We start from the raw sequence: 24139 nt of genomic DNA on the forward strand, positions 1-24139 counted from the left end.
ATCACAATAAAACATTCACTTCCCGCCAAATGTTTCGTGGGAATGGCTTTTCCGCCATATGACAGTATTTTCCGGGCTTCAATACAGACGTTTGTTTGAGCCAGCTTTCAGGGAAAGCGCCATACTTTTTAAATGAATGAATGGATGAATGGATGCACTGCGGCTCCGACTGTGGCGCGCGCCACCTAGGTGAGGCCTCATGGCGCCATCTATGAGTGCTCAAGATTACTACCAACCGCTCGGTGTATTGCCAAATCGATAAGATAAAAGTCCGACGATGGCCAAGTCTCGCTTGTAGCCTTGAATTGCCATAACAGATCGACCCATAGCCTGCTCGAAAACTGTCCTGCTCAGTAATATGCGAAGGATTGAAATCAGTGTGGTCTATTAAGTTAGCCGAACGCCAATGGTCACCAAGCCTAATGGGTGTCACGTGTTGATGTCGGCGGAATTTTGAGGCTAGCACAATCATACTTACCTGGTGCCGGGGCTACCTTGATCAGCGAGGAGGTGCCTCCAGGGAGAGGCGCGGCCATTGCACCTCGGCCGTGCTGACCCCTGCCACTATCCCAAACTGGGACAGATGGGGCATGCAATTTTTGGTAGTGGGGGACTGCGTTCGCGCTATCCCCCTCCCAATGAAATCCAAAGAAAGACTGCGAGAGTAAGGTGCGGTGTAACGTGCGCACTCTGCTTCGAAGTAAATTTGGCGCATAACGTGTAATACGCTTCCAGAAAGACCGGGTACTGCTTTCTTTACAGGCAGAGCTGGTTAAACATCCGGCAGTCGTCTTTGCTAGAGGGTAGATTTGAGGTACCCTTGCTTCCTTCTGTGATACAAGCATTGCAAAATAGATTTTTGTAGCTTCCTTTGGAAATGCGATTGTCTTTAGAAAGTTATATATCGCACAATTTGTTGTAGTTTTACGTGAAGCATATATTAAATCAAAATATCTCTACTCTCGTGTAGCCGAATTCTTTTTCAAGTTTATTAGTCATGTGAATGACCAATAAACTTGAAAACTGTTTATCGTAGAATGTAGTATATATGACATAAAAAAAGTGCTCTGTTTTTGTTTTGGACAAAAAGTATTATAGAATTTTTCGCCTGCACCCAAAGAATTGTTCTGTCTGGTTTGGCAAATTGAATCACGGCCGAATCTCTATTCATAAACTCAATTAGACGAACAAGGGCGCATTGAAAGTCTGGTAACCAGATTTATTTTTTCTAGATGGCTAGGCTCAAGTCTGTCACGGCTTTGCTGAAAAAAGGAAAGCTATATGGCCTTCAGCAGCAAGGCGTAAATAGATCCATTATTTTTTTTTACTTGTATTTCAATTATGTCATCGTTGACACAAAATATTACATAAAAGCGTCTGAAAGGTGATCTCGGCATTTAAATAATTAATTTTCGATTACCCTTACATGCCAAACATCAACGTTCACAAACAGTCTTTTCTCGCGAAAACTATCGAAGATTGGAATAAGTTGGACAAATTAGAGCGTGCTGGTAAAGTTACGGGAAAAAAGGAAGGCAACATGAGCGGCAAAAGGACGTCCTTTTTGGCGTTCATGTTGCCTTCCTTTATCCCTGGAATATGCGACCTCAAAGTGTGTTTTCTGACTTTTTTATTGTTGTTTTTTTTCTTCAGAGGCGTTTGAAGGAAAACTTAATTTGCTCCCTGTTGCGTAATTGCGTTTATTATTATACCTAGTTTTTGCTTTATTGCTGTATGTTCATTTTACTAAGTCAATGCAATTATTTATTTTCTTTAAGTATAACTTCTTGTGTTTTCTAGAGACGAATACACTGTTGGAACCACCACCAGCAATAATCTGTAAAGGTTGGCAGTATTTGAAATAAATAAAGGGGAAAAAAATAGAAGCGGAAATTATATTCCTTCGTGCAGGATTCTACGGCTTTAGGCACCGCAGCTGCAGTTAGTCACTTCGGACATAAAATGCTACTCCTTCTCCTGGTTGAGATTTTGTAAAGCCCCTTCACACAGTCAAGGATTTTGCCCCGGAGGTAACTGTAGGAAATTTTGACTGATTGTAAGTGTTATTGCCTTATTTTACCATCTCTAGAGAAGACTGCATGCCGTGCCACATCTGGAACATACTCAAACCGACATAGTGTAAAATAAATATATAATACAAATTAACATTTTTTTTTTCTTTTTTGCCAGGGCCATTTAAAACGCGAAACAGCTCCTGAATTACTGCAGTAAGTTACACAAGCAGAACCTTTTATTAAGGTAGAAATTTGGGCCAGTTGTTCCATGATCACCTAGAAAAAGCGCTAAAAATACAAGGACAAGGAAGCAGAGAGACGCTCATGTACTATGTCTAGTTCCTCGTCCTTGTATTTTTAGCGCTTTTTTTAGCAGAATCTTTTATATCTGCAATTAAGCATGGCAACTAGTAGAAAGTCAATCTGAGCGGTTAACTAAAACCGAAACGATGGGGAGCCAATTGCCTGGCATTGCAAGTGGAACTTTGTGCCATATCTAGATCCGCATGCAGTTTGACGAAAAAACACTATAGTAGTTATACATTGTCAACTTGTGTGTGCCATTTACGGCGCCCACCGTAAGTAGGGGGTTAAAATATAAAAACAATTCTTTCAGTGGCCCCCGAATCAGTGTGACGTATTCATTTTTTAAAGTGTGATCTTCCTCTAAACAGCATCGTTACGGACCCCACCGTTCTGCGTCCTAACGCGTTCGAGGAGTGCAGTCTACGGTCTGCCCACCACTCATTCCAACCAGAGCTCGACCTTCCGACGACCCCGCTCGCCCTCATCTCCTCCACTCCCTCATTTCTCAACACATTTTCTTTTTCGCCAGAGAGAAAAGCTCTGAAGGACTTGAATATGTGCGACATTCAAATCGAGAGTCAGATGAAAATGGGAACTTGCGAAAATGGAGAAATAAAGCGAAAGGGGTGGTTTTTGTATGTTTTTTATTGTTGATCAAGTTTGAAACTACTACAAACAAGTGCGCCCCCCCCCCCCCCCCCCTCCCCCCTTTCCTGGTTCTTACACCACATGAGAGATTACACTTGACATCCAAGACGTGAAAATTAAAAGCACGGACAATGCCGCACGAGTCGTGTTGAAAGCTCAAGCTTCGCCGTCGACGTGGTAAATGAAACTTTTGGTGGTTTCGAATCAGATTTTACTGGAAGCCGGAAAGACTGGCGAAATCTAAAAACGTACTTACAGTAGCATGACCCGCGATCCAATCCAATCCGGGAAAAATAAAAAAATGGCGGAATCTGACGAGCGCGAGAAACCCGTGGGCAAGGTGTACGAGTTTAACCCCACATGCCGCATAGAGGCGACGGTCGTGACGGGTCTTGAGCACATCGCCAAGGACGAATGTTGGAGCAAACTCGGCGCCCAACCTGAAACCGCCAGAGGCCGGATATTTTTCGAGCTGCCGGTCGACCGAGTCGGCGAGGTGAGTGGAGCACGCCGGCTCCTCTGTCACATCTGCCAGCTTGCGGTTTTGGTTCCGTCACCTCGCGAACGCATCGCGCAGCCTCGCTAAACAGATGTTATATCTTTTCGTTCTTCTACTGCTGTTCGGGATAGAACGCGACGCATTACTCACGTTTAGAAGTTCCATGCGAACCCAAAACTGCGCTGGAAACCGTAGGGCAGAGAGAGAGAAAGCGTTGTGAAGAGAGCAGAAACGCCGACATGCTCTTCACTTTGACAGACGCGCTGATTGGGCAATGGCGTCCGATTGAACGTTAATGGGGCGGAAAGATGGGAGGGGGCTGGAGGGTTCTCGCTTTGTTCTCGTGTGCAATTATACTTCGTTTCAGCTTAAGTGCAGACGCAGCCGATGCTACAAGCGCGAGCATGTGGCCCTGAACAGTGCATCCACTGCACGAGCGCCCGCGCATGCTCGACAGGGACGCTGAAAGCCCGGAGCTCGCGCTTGTAGCGTCGGTTGCGTCTGTACTTAAGCTGAAACGAAGTAGTCAGACGGTCCAATCAGTATATTGCGCTTCGGTGCAGGTGTCTTCTCTCCTTGTCGCGCGCGTGTGCGGGTCACGTGAGGGTGCGGAGCATGTGCCGTTTTCCACACCTTACCGTAAAAGCGGCGGGACGAGGCACTCGCTGGATGTGCTGCGGTCGTCAGAGTGTTCTCAAGAGAAAGAGCAGACTGAAGAAGGGATAGCTGCGTAAAGCAGCAACCTTGCTTAACGTGCCAAAGAGATGCTGTAGAAGAGGGTTTGTCATTTTGCTAGGGATAGAGAAGCAGAGTTTGGTTTCCCATGAATTTAGGTTGTATTGAGGAACGAGAAGCCGGTAAAAGATTGTGCTACAAGGAGTGGGGCACTACTTTTTCCTGCATGTAAGACAGGCAATGCAACCACATTTCAATGTAGTCTGCAGTAAAACACTGCAGAAACACGGCCTCGTCTTTTAGCTAAAACCTCATAAAACGCTCCCCGCAAGTAAACGAGGCGTCTACTTGCGGGGAGTGTTTCGGAAACTCGTATTTTTAATGGTGCTTCATGCCCTGCTTTCAGGTGTGGAAGTTGCAGGGCATTGACAACTTGTTTGTGGTCCTAGACACCTTCAAGGACAATCCCCTGCCAGCTAGTAAGGATGACCTGACGCCTGCGCTTACCTCACTGGTGGACAAGGTATGGGCCTGCCTCCCTCCTCCCCGTCTCTTGTGATGCTTAGCACTGCTCCTGCCGAAGATCAGCATTAGAGGTTGTTCATTGGTTGCCTTGTAGGCTACCTCGATGATAGCAGAGCAAAGAAAATTAAATCATAATCTCCGAGAAATCTCAAATGCCTGAGAAACACCGGGATCACTGGATAAAATATTACAAATTATTCAGATGTTTTCCCAATCGCACATCTTTTCATAGATTCTGGTGCTTTTGCATTGGGACCTGCATCGCTGTACATTCGATTTAGGACATCGAGCACGGCATAAAAATCCTCGGGATGTTGGGAGCCTTATCGCCGATGTTTTGCAGCCAGCTCTGTTCACACGAGCCTGGGGCTTGCATGAAACGAGATGGCGTCTTTGACGCGCTTTGTTGTGGGGCTCCGGAAGGATTTCTTTCCAATGATGTTCTCGATCGTCGGTGTCCGATTCCTCTAACCGACTGTTGCGCAAGATGCCTGCAAGAATACTCACGCCGGTTTCCTCCTCCTCTCTGGGGACATCACCTCCAACCCTGGTCCCAGGCGTCGACCGTCCCGGCCTAGCCGCAGCTGCTGTGACAGAGCGGGGTCCGACAATGTGGCGGTCCTACAGTGGGACGGCTGTGGTTGGTGGGTGCACCATAAACAAAAACTCTTGTCTTTTCCCGCGTACCGGCTTCTGTCAATGTCAATGGAGGGTTGGTTTTGTAGCGCCTGTCAGCTGCCCCCCTTTAACGACTCATTCTTTGAGCCATTCAATGCATTGCGTCGGTCCTTCGGGCGTCGACCCGACTGCATTGTTAATCCCGCCCTCCTTTTCGCTATGACCAAGCTCCGCAGTTTCAGGCATCCATGGTGTACAAACTGTCGGAGCGCAGGAGAAGATAGGTCATTGAGCTCCGTGCTACCGTCACGTCTCTTGCCTAAAACTTGCGTAGTGCTCACATAAACGTGGCTGGACCCGAGCGCACGACACAGAGCTCAAATGGATCTCTCCTCGCTCTCTGTTATCCAGAAGGACAGCGGCAGCCCTGGTGGAGGTGTCTCATTTGTCGTCCCATTGCGATTTGGGTGCACCCGCAGGATTGACCTGGAATTTCCCGACCTCAAGGCAGTCTTAGAATCAATCCTACTCGGCTGTGCCTATTGCCCCCCCCCCCCCCCCCCCCCCCCCCCCCCCCCCCCCCCAAAAAAAAAAGAAAAACTTGAGATCGCTCTAACCACTGTGGCTCACTACGTGAACTCGAACCTAGACAACCTTATATCCACTGACACTATCCAGCTGGATCTACGGAATGCCTTCGACACCCTTGATCACACTATCCTCCTTCAGAAGGTTTCCCGTTAGGGTGTATGTGGCTTTCTCCTGCTCTGGGTACGTTGTTTCATCACAAAATGCTCTTACAGTGCCTGTTCACACACTTGCGATTCCTTGGAGCCGAGTGCCTTAAAACCTCTTAAAATCTCTTATAGCCTCATCCCGCTAGAGCGACAAACACCGATTTTTGTCTGGCAACACCACAAAGTTCCGTGTCGCTGATGCTCTCCCACTGCAACGACCAACACCCGCAGCAAACACCGACAAGCGCCGACAAACGATCGACGACAAACGAGTTCTTGTCTGTCGTTGGACAGCAAGCAGTCCTACTGAGGAACATCTGTCAGAGACGAACTTATCCTCCTCGCCCGCTTGTACCTTCTGTTGCCTCTCTTCCCACCCTTCCTCCCGTTCCTCCCGTGGCTCGCTCCGCTGCTTGGCCTTTGGAGAAGTCCTTGGCGGCCGCTGGCCGTTCCTGCCGTTCCGGTCCCTCGATTTTTCGTAGTGGTCGCTGGCGTGGCTTGCTTGCTGGCGATCTTGTTCCGAATGGAAATTTGCTGTGGCTGGTTTTGCTCGCGAAAACTTGCTGTGCGAGGTGGTGCTTCAATACGCTGAGGTCTATGCCTCTGCATCAGGATGGATACTCCCATGTTCGAGGACTGACCAAAGTAAGACCGCTCACCACGAAGTTGGAGACGACGTTCCGCGGCAAGCCATTCTGGCAGACGAGAGACTTGTCATCACGTTCTGTGATAATTGGGATGCCATATTGTCCCTTAAAAAATGCCTGCCCCTGATCATTCAAATACAAAGCTAAAAACATCCTCAAAATCGGCGCAAAATTCCGTGGCACTCACTTAGAATGCCTCAAAGGCCCAAGAAATAAACGATTCGGGAATTCTGGTTCGAAAAAAGTTTGGTGTCGGTTGTCACGACTGTTTGTGGAAAGTCGCCAACGGCAATTGAAGACAAGCGTAAGCTTTAATCAAGAAATAAAGTAATCTTCTCTGATTCTGCCGTCTTTGTTGGCGCGTTTTATGCCCAAAGAGCAAAACACGAAAACCGCATCGCCAGACTCTGTCTCTCTGTGTATTTTGAGGTGTTTTGTTAACAACTGCAGTGCCACTAGGGAACAAGTTTCCTTGTCACCGTGTTTTGCGTCATGTCTGCCAGGTGGGACGGTGGACTCAGACAAACAGGCTGTCTGTCGGTGTCGTGTGTAGCTGTTGTTTGTTGCTGTTTGTCGCTCAAGTTAGACGCATCTATTACAAAGAGAGTGCACTCTGGCACTATCTATGTGGTGACCCTGGAATTGCATTTCACTGGAGCGAAGGTTTTGCGGCATTTTCAAGATTAAATGTGCATACTATTGGAAGTGATAGTTTATAACTAGGGTTCGGAGTTTTCGGTTTAAACCGATAAAAGTACGCCGAATCCATTTTCCGAAATTCGGTTTTAACCGAAAAAGGTCAGTTTGTAGGTTCGGCATTTTCGTTTTAAACCGATAAAAGTACAGTTGGGGAGGGCGGCGAGAGAGAGAGAGGGAGGGCTTTGCAGGGTTCGACATTGTGTGACGCCTTCGTAATTGCCCTCTTCGAGGGCTGAACATGCAACAAAAGAGGTCTTGGATTGGCCTTCGCGGACATCTGTGTCCTTTCTGTGATCGGGCTTATCTAGTGTGTCAAGTTCCCGGTCCTAAAAACAAAAATTGCGGATGTGGGCTAGTATAAGGTTTTTCGCTTCATGGCACTTCAGAGGTCATCGAGGGAAGCCGTTAATACCTTTCTTAACACCTTCTCTCAAGCTTCCCTGTGATTAAAAACATAAATACAATGAATTTTTTTTCTTTTTTTTTTGTGCCATTCCGCTGGTCATTGTACGGTCATCACCTCAGACGAGAAGGACAAAGAAGCGCGCTGAAGATTATGCCCGCGAATTCCACGATCTTGAGGTGTGTCCTGACGGAAGTTGTAGCGAAGACGACGCATGTATATGTGTCGTAATTCTTTGAGTGATCACAAATATCACAGCTACAAGGATCATCTGATCCGGAGTCCAATTATGTTTCTTTCATATTCACCGAAAAAAAACGGTAAACTTTTTTGGGAATAAATATACACCGAAAAAAGCCGCAAATTGAATTTTAAAATAAACACCAAAAAAGTACGCCGAATTTTGAAAAAATAAAAACCGAAAACGCGGAACCCTATTTATAAAATTCACAAAAGTTTTTCAAGCCAGAAAAGAAAGAATGATGCGTTACGGGACCGCCAAGTTTCCATCACTACCTGATAGATGACACCAGTGTGTCCTAGGTTTCGAGGCACTCGGTCCCAAGAAGTTTCAAGTGTGTGAATGGGTCTTTACCGTGTGCTGTTGCGTAAGCATTTGTCGGAGGACCTTCCTTTCCCTTCAAGGGTCTCACAGGGCCCTGTCCTTGGGCCAACATTGTTCCTAATCTATGTTAACGACATACAGAGCTCTGCTGGTATCCACGCTTGTGCAATATGACGATGACGCCATAGCATTGGCCCCAATGTCACGTCCTTTCTCTTTTGCTGACCACCAGAGACACCGACAACTCGTTTACTGGGCCCATTCCAACCACCCAAGTATAAGTAGCCAGAAAGGTGCTGCCATGCGCGTCAGCAACTGGAGAAGCGTCGCCTGCCCCACATGCAATCTTGCAGGGTGTCCGGTTGAGGTTGTCCCATCTCTTCTTATTCTTGGTGTTACCCTTACCCACTCACTAAACTTTTTGCTGAAAATTGCCAACACAGTGTCGACAGCCCGCCGCACCTTAGGCTTTGTGACTCGCACATCGAGATTGTGTGGTCCTGAAGTTTTTTTGGCACGCTCCACACCATTCTAGTCCCGCCCAGGTTAGTGTACTGCTGTAACATTTGGTCAGTGTCCCAGGCCCACCTCATCACCAAGCTCAAGGTAGTCCAGCGGCGTGCTGTTCGGACTGCCACTCGTGCCTTTTCAGTCAACGGGAGCCTAGGCCGCCCTACAAAGACCATCTAAAGCGCGATCAAAACCAACGCGTTTTCGAGCGCGCGTAGGCCGTGCATTACCCGGAAATTATGTATTTTGTGGCGTTTTTGCTTTTTTCGGTGCACTTTCTGAGTCGCAATTATGCGCGTTGGTTGGGACGGTGTGGCTTCGGGCGAGCGGAGAGCATCTGCGCCTGACGGCGAAGCCGGAACTAGTGCCCTCTGCCAATTGGCAGGGGGGAGGAGCACCCTACTACGTCACAGTGCGTTTTCTTAAGAAAAAGTTGAAATCATCCAACTTTCTTATGCGTGCCCGGAAGGCGCACAAAATCAGCGTGACGTCACGAAATATGCAATTTCCGGAAACCGCACGGCCTACACACGCTCAAAAATGTGTTCATTTCAATCACTCTTAAGGGCTCTTAAATGGCAACCTCCGCAAGATTGACGTGTTTGCGCTGCAAGTCGCCTCCTCCACAGGGTGTTGGATGACTCTACAGACGGTACTTGGATGTGCTTATTGGTAAGAACAAACGAGCAATGATTTTAACCCATGCTACGACATGCCCGCAGTGTCTGCCATGGTCACTGTGCTCCTCGACGCCCTCGAAAGCTCCCTCACAGCTCCACCGCCAATTCACTCTCCTTTGCCTCGAAAATGGACCGACCTGGCCGCCCCTCGTCGTGCTTTCTCACACTGCCGACAGCATTGAGGTGTGCCCAGTGGTGCCTCCTGGGTACTCCCAGTCTGGGCCACGATCTTCGGGGTTTTGCACCGTATCCGGCCGGATGTTGCGGGTGCGGTGCCGGTGTTTGGCTGGGACTTGTGTTGGCGCCGACAGGACACGGGTCCCAGAGCACAGGCCGAACACAGGTCCGGCTTGTGCTCTGCGTCTGCCCGCTCTCCAGGCCGTCGGGGTTTGGGCGAGCTGCACAAAGTTTCTTGGAGCTGTTGACTCTACCCTGTTCGTCGCATCATTCGCATCGTTTTCCCCTTTGTTGCCCGTTCGTTATTTTAATTTCATTACTCCGGTTGGCTAGCCAGCGGACGCTCGTGCGTGCCGGCCCCTACCTACCCGTCTAGCCTTGCAAGCCACCTGGAGCACTGCTACTTTCGCTAATAAAAGTTATCATTGTTAAAAATGATAGAAACCAACTGCCTCTGAAACTTTATGTGCTCGCAAGTGCAAAATACGTCAGGCAAGTCCAGCTGAACTAGATTGAAGATACACATTAAGAAAAGACCATACACACTGCTGGTGTGGTCTTTTCTTTAGGCGCATGTTTATTCTAGTTCAGCTGGCCTTACCTCAAGTCGGGTTTTGATAGCGTACCAGCGTTTATTGTTACAGGTTGCTCTGATGTGTTTGTGCCAGTCTTGACCTACCTTTTTGACTTGTCAATTCAAAACTGTATTTTCCCAAACAAGTGGAAGTCAGCCATTGTGGTGCCTATTTTCGAATCCGGGGACTCTGCAGATGTTAGAAATTATAGACCCGTTTCCTTACTAACCGCATTCTCGAAACTGTTTGAGATTGTGGTAGAAGTGTGCTTTTCTAGCTATTTCAAAGAAATATTAAATGAATCTCAACATGGTTTTGTTAAATCTAAAAGTGTTGAAACTAACTTACCTGAGTATATGAGTAACGTTGGCCCCATTGTTGCCAACCATGGGCAGGTCCACGCCATTTATTTTGACTTGAGTAAAGCCTTTAACCTTCTGCACCATAACTTATTACTGCACAAATTAAGGTCCGTTCACACTCTTGCAACCCAGTACGACCGAGAGAGACCAGACCGGATTTTAAGCCTCTTGCGACCTCTTAGGACCAGCTCCTCTGCAGTGCATCCGGTCCTAAGAGGTCGCAAGAGGCTTAAAAACCGGTCTGGTCTTTCTCTGTCGTACTCAGTTGCAAGAGTGTGAACGGGTCTTTATCAGAATATGGAATGTGTTTGCCATTATGTTGGTTTCAGTCATATCTGTCCGGGCGCATTAACAATGTTTGTGTTAACGGTGTGTTGTCGAGATCATACATATCGTCATCCAACGTTCCTCAGGGTTCTATTTTAGGACTTTTGCTGTTTAATATTTTTTGCCAACGATGTCTCTCTTTGCGTAAAATCTGCTGCAGTTCGCTGGTGATATTAAGATCTTCGAACAGATAAAATCATATGTTGATTGTGTTCTGCTACAGTAGGATATTACTGCTATTTCATCATGGTGTCTTCAAAATAAATTAGGTATGTCTAAACGGCAAAAAAATGTGTTATCACCTTATCAAGGAAGAATTGTGCACCTGATTCTTTGTATAAGCTGGACAATCAACCATTGTGGCACGAATATTGCGTGCGTGACTTAGGAGTGTATATTGACTCATCCCTTAGTTTTACAAATTATGTGTCAAATCTGATTAGCTCTCGCTTGCGACTTTGAGGCTTGTTTTCACGTATTACCCGTCATTCTAAAGAGCCGTCCTGTCTCGTCAGGCTTTACAGATCGATTGTGCGCTCAAAACTGGAGTTTGGCTCTGTAGTTTGGAACTGTCTGGGTGTGACCAACTCTGATGGCCTAGAACGTGTGCAGAGAAAGTTGGCATGCATTGTTTATGACTGTTATTGCGGCCGGCGTTTGTTTTTTTGTTTTTTTTGGCTACGAGTCAATGTTAGATTGACTAAACTTGCAATCACTGGAGGCCCGTCACAGTTTTCGTGATTATGTATTTTTTGTATAAATCTGCATAGTAGATTATGTTGCCCAAGGCATGTTTCTCTGCTTTCTATACATGTTCCTCGAGTAAACTGTCGACACCACAACACGTTTTATGTGCAAGACTTATGTTCATTTTCCCCAATTTTACGAATTCAGAGCAATTTTGATGCACTGAGCGCGGTGGTTGACGTTTTCGGGAGTGAGTGGGAGTTTAAAAGTGCACTAACCATTCACATTTGCTAACATCAGTGTTCGGGTTTTATATGTGTTCTGCCATTATGTGTATGTGTTTTCTTTTTCTTTTTAAAGTATGTTGTACGTGAGTGTGTACCAGTACTAAGACCTTGGCTGTTTCTGGACACAAGACAAATAAGTAAATAAATAAGCATGAACCAACTAGCTCAGCTTAAGCCTGTTGCAAAATATGATTTTTATAGGTTGTGCCGTGTGTCTCGCATTGCCTCGGCCCAGTAGTTTTTCAGTTACAATTACGAAAGAAAGAAAAAAAGAAAAATTTGTTGCCACGCAGGTACACTGGGTCACGGGCCTGGAGGTGTGGCGCCGTCTGGTGGGTGGCGTCGACAAGTTCTCTCTGGAGGACTTCTTCCGGCAGCGGGACGGCGGGGGCGAGGGGGACCCGGAGCGGCGACCCAAGTTTCGGGTGACGTGCAACAGGGCGGGGCAGGCGCACAAGTTCACGTCGATGGAGGCGGCGGCCATCTTCGGGGGCGCCGTGAACGACGCCTTCCACTGGGGCGTGGACATGAAGCACTTCGACCTCGAGGTGGTGCTCAACATCGGCGAGGAGGCGGTCTACGTCTGCCTGGGGCTCACCAGGGGCAGCCTGCATCACCGCAACCTGGACCAGTTCGGGCCGACCAGCCTGCGCTGCACCATCGCATACAACATGCTCCGGTAAGGACGCTTGACGAGAGCCGCCGTACACCTCTCGTTTACACCTGTCCCCGGCCGCAAAGTTCCCACATCTCGTTAAGGGGGGGACGAAAAAAAGTGAGACGTTCAGCGAGTAAAAAAAACAAAAAAACATAGAAGAATGAACAAAATGAAAGGGCGCAAACGAGCTTGTGTACATTGCACATGGTTGAAAAAACCCCGAAACTGCGGGTAAAGACTTTCTAGTGTTGTGTCGTTTACCTGCAGCCTCGGGGTTTTTTTCGACCATAGAAGAATGGGCAGGAGAGGTCGGTAGAAGCACGGGTCAAAGACATTTTCCAGGCACTGATGCAACGCTTGTGAGACACAACGCTCTTGCCATCTCGGCACCTAAAAGCACCGTTGCCGGTCATCTGAACCTTCTTTGTTGGTTGCCGTAACCGGCTCTCCCTCCTTCAAAAATTATGAAACAGACACCGCAACCGACCAGCACAATGTTGCCATACCGTCGCAACGCCGTATTAAAGCTTGGAAAGTCGCATTTTCGACTTGTGACGATCGCTGATGGCACTCGCTTTGCACTAAAAAGCGGAATGCTGGCGCCCGCAGGATGGTCTAGGAATAGAGGGCAGACGCTCTAGGCATAGCACCTATAGTGACTCTAGGTTAAACCATTGCTGCTGCGGCGTGCCCACGAATCCGAGGGAAGCCCTTAAAAGGACCGCATAAATTGGCTCGGTAAGTATCGCGCTACGATTTACCACAAAGGTGCCCGAGGATGGTGGAGGTGTCGCATAAAAATTTAAAAGAACAAACTTACCCGAGTGAAAAGTAAAAACTATTTCCGGCAAATTGCTAGGCAGTTGTGTTGCATATGTGAAACGTTCTAGCATCACAAATGTTTGGCGATCCTCCGCGTTTTCAGACGTCAGGTGCCAGCATTCACGGCGCTCTTCATCAGATAGATTAACGCCTACCATGTGTACCCTTGATAGTTGTTCCTGGAAGGAAGCGATACTGCCGCTAATCGGGCTGATAAAGCTGCTGATCTTCCAGAGCCTTCCATACTCACTCGCAAGCTCGTCTCCCTTTGTGCGCACAGGTGGTTGAGCTCCTCCTCGCCTACCCCTCCGGTCACATGACCTCCCCATCAACCAATCAGAGTTGGGCTACTCACTACTCCTTTCCCACCCGTCAACCAATCAGTGTCGAGCCTCACGGCCACGCTCCCCGCAGGGGGCACCTGTGAAAGCAGGTGTTTGGAGAATGGCGTCTCCACCGACCCCGAGCCCCGCAGGGGACGCCTGCACCTTAGGTGCTAGGTGCTTGGTGAGTAGCGTAACCATGGACCCCAGCCACGTGGGCCACCATACCTGCATGCGGGGGGGCACCCTGGTGGTTGAGCTGAGCCCGGGGTATGTTTGGACCCTTCGAGGCCCCCCGGGCGAGGCAATACACTGCTTCGGCCCCTGCTTCTCGTCGACGGGTGTCCTGGCTTGGCCCGACCTGGATGATTCAGTCAATCGCCCTTTCTACCCTCTTTTTCCTTCTTTCACTTTTCCTTCCACCTCTTTTTCTCTTTTTCTACCTCTCTTCCTTTTTATCTTTCTTAGGCGGCAAGGGCCAACCTTGAGTGGAAACAGGTCCTGTCCCTGCAACCACACTAGGGTATACACCTTTCCAAAAAACGCTCCTAGGCCGCCGCCATGTTGCTGATGCTGATGCGGCTGGTGCGACTCTCGCGCCCTCTATCAGCTAGAAGTTTTCTGCCACTCTCTGGGACTGTGAAGACCCGCTCAGCGCGGTTCTCTACATGCATTTTAGCCGTTTTGCATTCGACGTTTTCTCGCTCTCTTGAAAGTTTCCACTACATTTTTTTTATGCGTGCTGCGTACCCTTCTTGTGTTATCTTCCATTGTGAGAAATAAGGCTGGTAAGTGCCTGTCATTCAAGCTTTTCTGCTCGACATTCACGGGAAACGAAGCAGGTGAAGGACATCGAACGACCCTCGACGCGATTTTGCGAACATTGTTCTCCCCCCTCCCAGAGATAATCCGCGTTGAATCCTCAGTCATCTCCAAAAATAGTTGCCCGGGTTGGGGGGAGAAACGGATCAGTCGCGTTTGTTTCTTTGCCTTGGTGCGGTTGTGAAAAAAAGGAAGCTCTCCCCGAAACGTGCCCCAAACGAAGTCATCTCGGATTCCGTCCGGTCGTCAAGATGTGACTGTCGTCGACTGTGACTGTGTTATTTGAGATCTTTCTCAAATAAATTCTTTTTGGATAACGCTGCATCGTGTGGTATGTACGATATATTGTTGTAATGTTACCACTTCCCAATCGTATGTCCGTGTCCTGTCCATCGGTAAACATGTTATTTGTGAGCGTGAAAAATGCACGCCTTTCGGCCGTCTTCTGTTGCAATTTATTTTTGACAGCAAAGCGCTTTGTCGCTTCACATCCGGCGAATTTCGCGGCGATGTCAAAACTGATCGTAAGAAAAAAACATAACTAGAACTATACATTCCAGTCGCACTCGTTCTGTCGCGCGCGTACCCAACAAAAACAGTTTAGTTTTTTTTTTTTTTTTTTTTTAGTGTGACACAATGCTTTCTCAATGCCCTCGGGAAAATACATGTACAATGAAACAAAATATTGCGGGGAAAAACGAGAATTTAGCCGCCAGCAGCGTTTGAAACTGCGCCTACGCAGGCTGCGCCTATTGAAATCACAGTCCACTCGGTTAGGGTTAGGAGGGACGCCGGTGAGAGTCTAGCCTCAAACTCAGTGACTGGGCTCGAAAACGGATTGTGGTCCCTGGGGTCGAGTGCTTTTTGGAAAGGTGTATAGTGCCCGGGCAGCACTGGTAGAGTAATTGTGTCAGCCAAGCCCATCTTGCTATGGCACATTACCCACCCCCTTGTTGGGCTCCATGGTGGGCGGTGCACCCGGGCACTAAACTTCCCTTCCCATCTATATGGGTTCTAAGCAAGAAAACACTGATCGGACCCTGAAAAAAGTTTGCACCGAAGTAAAAGACCATCCCGCACAACGTAGTGAATTCTTAAAATTTGCAAAGTTTCTAGTACTTCACTTAGAGGACGAAAAGCCTCTTGCAAAATTATCCCCCTTTCTCGTATCAAAGGTGCTTGAAGGTATTGTTGGAATGAATTTTAATGCCAAAACGATGACATCGGGTGACCTTCTTGTCGAAACTAATACAAAACAACAAAGTGAAGCTCTCCTAGCTTTGAACTCTGTCGCAGATTACAAAGTCAGCGTAACACCTCATCGCAAGCTAAACACCGTACAGGGAGTTATCTCTGAGGATGACTTACTTGAAACATCTGAGGCAGAGATCGTTGGGAGCCTTTCTAGGCAAGGGGTTGTAGCTGAGCGCCGCATCACCATCCGTCGAGACGGTGTTGAAGGGAAAACCAAACACGCCATTCTGACCTTTGATTCGACCACACTACCAGAAACTCTGAAGACTGGCTACCTACAGTGCCGTGTGCGGCCCTATGTGCCGAACCCTCAGAGGTTCGGCCATAGGTCACGGAGCTGTAGGGGAACCAACACTTGCACCAAGTGCTCCAGCAGAGAGCATGTTGCTGACACTTGTGAGAACAATCCAAAATGCGCCAACTGTGACGGTCCGCACCCGGCATACTCCCGCTCCTGTAAATTGTGGATGCAAGAGAGAGAAGTTATTACTGTAAAGGCAAAGGAAAATAATCCCTACCATGAAGCAAAAAAATGAAAGCCGTTTACAAATCCCTGTAACTCCGAATTGGAGCGCAGCTCTTGAGGAGGAGTAGGGAAGCGTACTGAGGGGGGTCACGTGATCTCCGGGGGGGGGGGGGGGGGGGGGGGTCACGTGACCTTGGGGATCACGTGACTTCGGGGGGTCACGTGATCTCGGGGGGGGGGGGGGGGGGGGGGGTCACGTGACCACCCCCCGGTTACGCCGACGCTGCTCAGGCTGGAAACGGGCCCCTAAGAGCTGCGCTTTAAAAACATTTTCTTTCTTGGCGAAAGGCGGATAAGCCGAGGTCGTCCGTAGGGGACCTGCACGGCCAGTGACGGCATCAGTGGGAACCCAGACGTCTCCGGACGATCTGCGGGTCTCGTCGGAGTCCCCATCCAAACCCACGGGAACGGTGCCAACCGCACCATGTCCCAAGCCCAGGGAGGGTGCTGGCCCGCCAGCATCCACCCCCGAGCAGGGGATGGCCCCCCCCTGCCTCTGTGCTCCGCCGGGGCCGGGGCCAGCCACCCCGAACCACTGCCTCGAGGAAGCCCGGTGAGAAGTCGAAGCAGTTGGCCCCTAAGGGTCAACTGACGGCACCACCAGAAGAGCCCATGGAAGAGTGTGGGCTCAGATCCGACGACGAGGTTATCCTCTCGGGATCAAAGTAGTGCTTGCTCGCACTACCTCTAGTGGGAAGCAAAATGATTGCGCGAAAAATAAAAATGCTCTGCGCATAAAAATTGATTTTAAACCTTAGTAACTCGTTTTTACCCATTTTTGCAGTTTATAAGTTAAAGTTGATTTTAATTTTAGCACTGCTATGAGTAAACAATTAGGCATCATGCAGTGGAACTGTTGCGGCCTTCTTCGTAATATTGACGACGCTAATTTTTTTTTTCTTGATGAGCTTCATCCTGTGGCACTCTGTTTACAGGAAACCTATCTGAATGACAAACACACACAGGTCTTACGCCGTCACCAGGTTTTTAGGAAGAACCGACTTTCTCCTAACCCTTCTGGTGGTGTCGCAGTAAAAGTGCAGAGGGGGGGTTGTGTGCTCTCAGGTTCCTCTACAAACATCACTCGAGGCCAGGGCCGTACCCAGAAAAAAATTTCGGGGGGGGGTTTTCGGGGACAACGGCGGCCATTTTGAAAGTGTCTATTGTCTTATTTTCGCCTATGAATCATGTGCATCGGTGGTATATAATGGAGAGTTGCAGCAAACCGGAGAACCGGTCCCGGTTTGGTATCCGGTAGCCGACCGCTGCCACTGCGCGTGCGCAGAGGTGGAGATTAAAATCGGCTGGCTGCAAGTGCACCGACCAGGGCCGTACCCAGAAAAAAATTTCGGGGGGGGTCAGAACCCCCTATCCCCCCCCTGGTTACGGCCCTGCTCGAGGCAGTAGCAGTTCGCGTTCTCCTTGACCGACTCATCACCCTCGTCTCTCTCTACCTACCACCCAACGTTCCACTGCAGCTCCATGAGCTACAAGGACCCATAGATCAGCTGCCTAAGCCTCTTTTAATTCTAGGTGATTTTAACGCCCACCACCCTTTGTGGGGTAGTTTTCGTCCGGATTCCCGGGGTGGAGTTATAGAACAACTTTTATTATCCTCCGGGATCTGTCTTCTGAATAAAAAGGAGCCAACGTTTTTTAGTGCTGCTCATAACACCTTTACATCAATGGACCTTTCCATATCATCACCAGCTTTACTTCCGTGCTTTCCACGGAAGGTTTAGATAATTCATTTGGCAGCGATCATTTCCCCATAATTTTAGAAAGCTCAATACCCCTTCCTTTGCCTTCGACCCGCCTTCCAAAGTGGAAGTTAGAGAAAGCTGACTGGGCTCTTTTTGGTTTAAATGCTGTACTGGATCCATTGCTCTTTTGTAGTATGTCCCTCGAGGAAGCGACAGTGTTTGTCACTGAATGTCTAATTAATGCTCTGCATCTTCTATTCCGCAAACATCCGGCGTCCTTCCCCGGAGATGCAAACCCTGGTGGAATGAGGACTGCACAGTCACTCGCAGGAACAGAACCAGGCATGGGGTATATTTCGCCGTTATCCCACGGCTTTTATCCTGATTGAATTTAAAAGATGTAGGGCCAAGGCACGTTGGACACGGAAACAGGCGAAGAGGACATCATGGAAAAAATATATATCTTTTCTAAATAGCTTTGTTCCAGCTAAAGAAGTGTGGGATCGCCTGCGAAAAGTTCGAGGAGATTACCAATCTTTCCGAACTCTCCTGTTTTCTTCCCCCTCTGTATCGCTGCAAGATCATGCAAATGTTCTCGGGGAGCATTTCCAGCTTATTAGCAGCTCCTCTAATTTTAGCGAAAAATTCAAAAAGTTCCAGTCGACTGTTGAAAAGCAGCCCATGTCAATGTCGGAGGGTGGTTCATATTTTTACAATAGACCATTCACAATGTGTGAACTCAAGGTCGCTCTTGGTGCATAGAAGCAGTCTGCACCAGGGCCAGACAGACTCCACTATGAAATGTTGAGGAAACTGTTCCCTGAATCTATGAACGGTCTGTTAACTTTTTTTTAATCATCTATGGCAAGCCGCTGCCTTTCCTCGTTGCTGGAAACATGCCTACATAATCCCTTTCTTGAAACCAGGGAAAGACCCTTCCATTAATACTAGCTATCGTCCCATTGCACTCACAAGTTGCTTAGGGAAGACTTATAAGCGGCTTGTGAATCGTCGTCTTGTCCATTTCTTAGAGACAGAGAATTTTTTTGATGTAAACCAGTGCGGCTTTCGGGAGGGACGAGCGACCACAGATCATTTGGTTCGCCTAGAGACCGCTATACGTGAGGCATTTGTACACCGGCAGCATTGTGTCTCAGTGTTTTTTTATTTACACAAAGCATATGATACCACATGGAGGTATGGAATATTTTGTGACTTGTACAACTGTGGTGTACGGGGCCGCATGCTTCAGTGCATACAGAGCTTTCTCAGCGACAGAACTTTTCAAGTCCGATTGGGCTCCACACTGTCAGATGTTTTCTCTAAAAAAAATGGTGTTCCTCAAGGAGGAGTGCTGAGCGTTACCCTTTTTGCTGTTAAGATTAACAGTCTAGCTGAGGTTATGCCATCATGAGTAACTTACTCTCTATATGTGGATCATGTGAAAATCTCTGTGTCTTCCTGTAACCTCTACAGTTCTGAACGACAGTTGCAACTTACAATCAATAGAATGTGTAAGTGGGCTGACGAAAATGGCTTCAAATTTTCTCCTGAAAAAACAGTCTGCGTTCCCTTTTCATTACGCCAGGGATTGTCTCTTGATCCTTCCTTGCATCTTAATTGCATTGAAATATCAGTCCAGCAAGAACACAAATGTTTTCGGTGTGGTTTTTGACAAGAAACTTACCTTTTTGCCCCATCTGAACACTTTAAAATGGAAATGCTTGATGTCACCAAGCATCCTAAAGGTGCTGTCGCATATGTCGTGGGGTTCTGATAGGTGCTGTCTCCTGCAACTGTATAACTCCCTAGTTCGATCCCGCCTCGACTATGGTGCAGTAGTATATGGGTCAGTGCGGCCATCTGCTTATAAGATGCTTGACCCAATACCCCACCTTGGACTACGACTTTCTACAGGTGCATTTCACACATCTCCTGTGAAGAGTTTGTATGCTGATAAGCATCACATGTCCCTCGAGAAACGGAGGCAGTACTTCAGCATTTCGCTTACAAAATATTTTCAAATCCAAAACATCCCTCCTACAGTGCTCTTTGTTCTTGCAGAAGTTCACAGCTTTTCGAAAACAAGCCGAGCATTGTTAGACCATCAAACCTCCGTTTGCATAGTACTTGTCAATCCCTTAATATCAGTGATGTGATTGCTGCGCCAATTGCGCCAAACTGCGCCAAGGGGCTAACCCTGCTACATCCTGCTACATTTTGCCAAAATATGGGTAATCTGCGCCAAGCCTGCGCCAAAGGGGCAATTTCGGTCGCCTTTCCGAACCGAAACTAAACTGAGAACCGTAATTGCGCATACGTCAGCTAGGTGGCGCAAGCAGCCGCCCGACACAATGTACCCTGCATCAATCGTCCATCTGGTCTTGCATATTTTTTCACGTTTCGCGCCCTCGTCCCCTCGTGCGCAACGATGCTTGCGCCCTCGTCCCTCGTCGTCTCGACAATCTCGTCTCGCATCTTTTTTAAATTTTTTCAACGAGAGACGCGGGCGTGTGCGAACGCCCCTACGCTAGTCCCAGCGATGCCGTCATGCTGTGAAACAAACCCACGTTTTTTGGCGGCGAGAGTTACTTTGTGCGCTGAAACCAAGTATTTACTGAAACGCTCCCGCGAGCACAGTCACCGTGGTGGCGCGACGTCAGGTGTTGCCGTCCCCACGTCGCTGCAGATATGGCGCTTTCTAACTTTCTAACTTTCTAAACTTGTTCATCGACATTCTCGGCCTTCTTTAAATCATACCCTACTACGAAAAATCCTCTAGCTCAAAGACTGCTTCTCGAAATATTGATTACCTAGGTTTCTCTCGCTGGACTTCCTTTCGAGCGGGAGCCCGGTACGTGAAAAATCTGCCGCGAAAAGAAATCGGTGAAGAGAAATCGGTGCGGGTTAAACGTGCAGACATTGCCTTATTTGCTGAAGCAAATAAGGCAATGTCTGCACGTTTAACCCGCACAGCGTGCTTGTTTGCCTCGAGTTTGGTCGTTGCACAAAGCGCTCCAAGAACTTTTTGACCCTGGCTCGCGATGTCATGCATCAATGCACTCAGGTTCTTTTTTTCTTTGTGTTTAGCGTGTACATCGCCTGGCGGCCTACCAAGCACAGGCTGCTCGACTGCTTTTTTTTTTTTTTTTGTTTGTATGCTGAACAGTTACATTTTGCACACTATTTTGGAAACCATTTGGCGACGGAGGGGAGTGGCATTGTTTCGGTTTCGATTGAGCAGCCGTTGTCTCCGCTCGCGTAACGAAGCACGTGCCACTGCAAGCCTGCTGAAGTTGCCCTCACGTGCATGTGAACATGACTGCATGACAGAGGCGCCAGCCGGGACGCTTGCAATTCATTGTTTTGCGTTTACTTACTTTTGACAAAAATCTGGCACGTCGGGAACCAGTAAAACGGTGGCAAGCGTTCTTTTCGGGATTGCTCGACAACGCCTATAACACTTTACACTTGTGGGATGTCTTAGCAGTAACACAAACAGCGAGTTCTGTCACAACACGCCACAAAGTTCCCTTCGTTTGTCCAGCAATAAAACATTTTTTTTTTTTTTAAGAATATCTGCTTTAAAAGTAACTTTTGCTGCTTCGAAACACCGTTTGGGCTGCTCCAAAAGCCACCTTTTCTGCTCCAAAACACTGTTCTGGCTGCTCCAAAAGGTGCTCCAAAATGGCTTAGGCCAATCACATCACTGTAATATCCCCCTCCATGAGATTCCCTTGCTTAAAAACACTCATAGGGTTGCTCCCTGGGATGCTCTGCCGATTTTCTGTGACTGGTCACTCGCAAAATACAGTAAGAGGGTCATTTCACCAAAAATCCTCCGTCAGGAGTTCCTCTCCTTGCAACAAAAATATGTTGACTACCTGGAGTTCCATACAGATGGGTCCAAATTGTCGTCTTTTGTATGGTGTGCTCTGTATTCCGCCTCCTACAGCAAAGCCATTCAAGTTGACTGTAGAGCAACCATTTTCACCGCAGAGCTTTATGCTATTTTACTAGCGGTTCAACATATACTCGACAATAGTATAATGAAAGCTGTAATTTTTGTCGACTCACAAAGTTCCTTATTGGCTGTGTCCTCCCCGACTCACAAACAGCCTTTTGGCTGTGTCCTCCACACAACTCTCTCCGCTTTCCCTTCTGCACCACCACTTTCCATCGCCCCTTCAAGTCCCAAACATTAAGGCCTCATTCACACAGCCAGCGTCTCGCCCCGCCCCGTCTCGGCGAAAGCGCCGTGGGCGCCGTGCCGAAACAGGGACGTTGCGGGGATGGAGGAGTCTTCGAACCAGCGGCGACGGAGCTCCCGGCGGTGGCTATGTAAATAGATGGATGCTGGCGGCTGTGCCCCCTTATATTGGGTGGTAGCTTGCGCCACCTAGCTTAGAAATCTTTCTGCACCTTTCAAATTGTGCGTCGAACGTTTGTATCTTGTAAAACTGTATAACCGGTATAACCTGTTATTCTTTGCGCAATTTCACACTTCCCTTGATCTCTACTACCAATCTTGTAATCCCGCATTTGTGGCTGCTTTGTGGCGGCGTCGACCACCAAATGTAGCGGACGATCGGCGTCGAAGGGCGCAGCCGCAACTGTTTTGTTCCTCGGAGCTTCCTTTTGGGTTGCCGATAACGATCTTGCATGTTTCAAAACATTTTATTTGTCTCCACGTTTTGCAACAAAAACAAGACCGACCGCGAGCACGTTTCACATCAATCACTCCTTATGCCGCATTTCGTCCCCGATGATCGCCGACCATATTTTCTTTCTTTGGCTGTTCTTCCTTAAAATCGCATTTACATCTATCGCAAAGGAACCGATGTGGTCTCACCATTTCGAGCTGCAGCTCAGCGGTAAATCGAAATATCTCGGTGCTCGTTGTTCAAGAGCCGTAAACATCACACAATGCACCCGTCATCTCGCTGGCCTCCCTCCTTCTTCCCGAAAAGAGCTTTGTTGGCTTTGTCGTTAGGGTGTTAGGGCACAGTGCGGTCAATTCTCCCTCCTGCGGCCGTGCCCGTGGTCACCCAACTTTTGAGAATCCGCCAGATTCAGCAAAAGTTTCCTATTTTGTGATTGGCCGTCCCTCGATGAGCGGGGCGTCGGCGTTCCCGGTCTCTCGCCGGTGCCGGGGACGTTGAACATCCTCGTTGGGCCCATTTCGGGTCCGGCGCTCCGATTTCGGTCGGAAACCAGTTCCAACACCCTCTCCCCCAGCGGAAAAGACGGCCGGCGGCTTCACCGGGCCGAGGGAAAAAACGGCTGTGTGAATGAGGTTTTAAGACCCCCTGCCCTTAGCATTTCAAGGTTTAAAAATCTTGCAGTGAAGCCAACTTTCAAAACTATCTTTTTGTCGTTGCGGGTGCATGTATATCTGTTTGAGCACTTATACGGAAAATGCTACAAAAGAGGGGGGAATATTGATTATGCCAACAAAAAGTTAATGTGTGTGAGAAAAAAAAGTAAAGAAAGATGAAGAAATGCCTTTTTTAAAAGGAAGTAGGTTTCAATTATGGTCAAGTTTATCTAGTTTCTTTACAGGATTTTAGAAGCAATAATGTATTTTGTGAAAATAAATTAAACAAATGTGGTACCAGCTGATAGCAGATTTATTGGCCTACAGGCATACAGTATTTAAGAAGGAAAATATTATATGAATCCTAAGATATATTTAGTATTTGGGTTATATTTAGCGAAAGCAGAAAAATTGTTTTATGGCTGGCTTAACTTGCATAGTGGCGAGTTTCTGACAGAAGTTTGACCATACCTTTCCATCTGTGCAGGCTATGCGACCTGCGGCCTGGGGACGTCGTCTGCGACCCCATGTGTGGCGGAGGGTCCATTCCCATCGAGGTATGCGAATCTGCCGGTTTTTGAATCAATGTCGAGGTGCCTGTGATCTGGCACCGGCTTAGTTGTGCCACCACGTAACAGGCCCCAATCAGGCATTGTCGTTCCCGAGACGGTTTGGGAGTGACAGTTCTCTCAGCCCTTTGCCGGGACGTTCCACACGCCCTTCCTTGGTCCGTGGGACAGCCCCCAAGACGTACAAGTCTGTGTCCCATCCG

General features: G+C 48.2%; 1 protein-coding gene and 1 non-coding gene across 2 annotated transcripts in view; both read left to right on the forward strand.

The window, feature by feature from the left end:
- Positions 1 to 470: 470 nt before the first annotated feature.
- LOC121833656 lies at positions 471 to 634 on the forward strand. The gene has a single exon (XR_006076748.1). It is a non-coding gene; the product is annotated as a U1 spliceosomal RNA (small nuclear RNA).
- A 2588-nt stretch (positions 635 to 3222) lies between these two features.
- LOC120841455 (THUMP domain-containing protein 3) overlaps positions 3223 to 24139 on the forward strand; it is a 43416-nt gene continuing 22499 nt past the window's right edge. Inside the window, exons 1-4 of the mRNA XM_042286866.1 lie at positions 3223 to 3465; positions 4550 to 4666; positions 12236 to 12621; positions 23855 to 23924. Coding sequence (XP_042142800.1) covers positions 3232 to 3465; positions 4550 to 4666; positions 12236 to 12621; positions 23855 to 23924 — 807 coding nt within the window. The 5' untranslated portion in view covers positions 3223 to 3231. The remainder of the gene's footprint in view (positions 3466 to 4549; positions 4667 to 12235; positions 12622 to 23854; positions 23925 to 24139) is intronic.

This window comes from Ixodes scapularis, unplaced genomic scaffold (assembly GCF_016920785.2).
Source record: "Ixodes scapularis isolate PalLabHiFi unplaced genomic scaffold, ASM1692078v2 PGA_scaffold8__174_contigs__length_109621045, whole genome shotgun sequence".
Taxonomy (NCBI): domain Eukaryota; kingdom Metazoa; phylum Arthropoda; class Arachnida; order Ixodida; family Ixodidae; genus Ixodes; species Ixodes scapularis.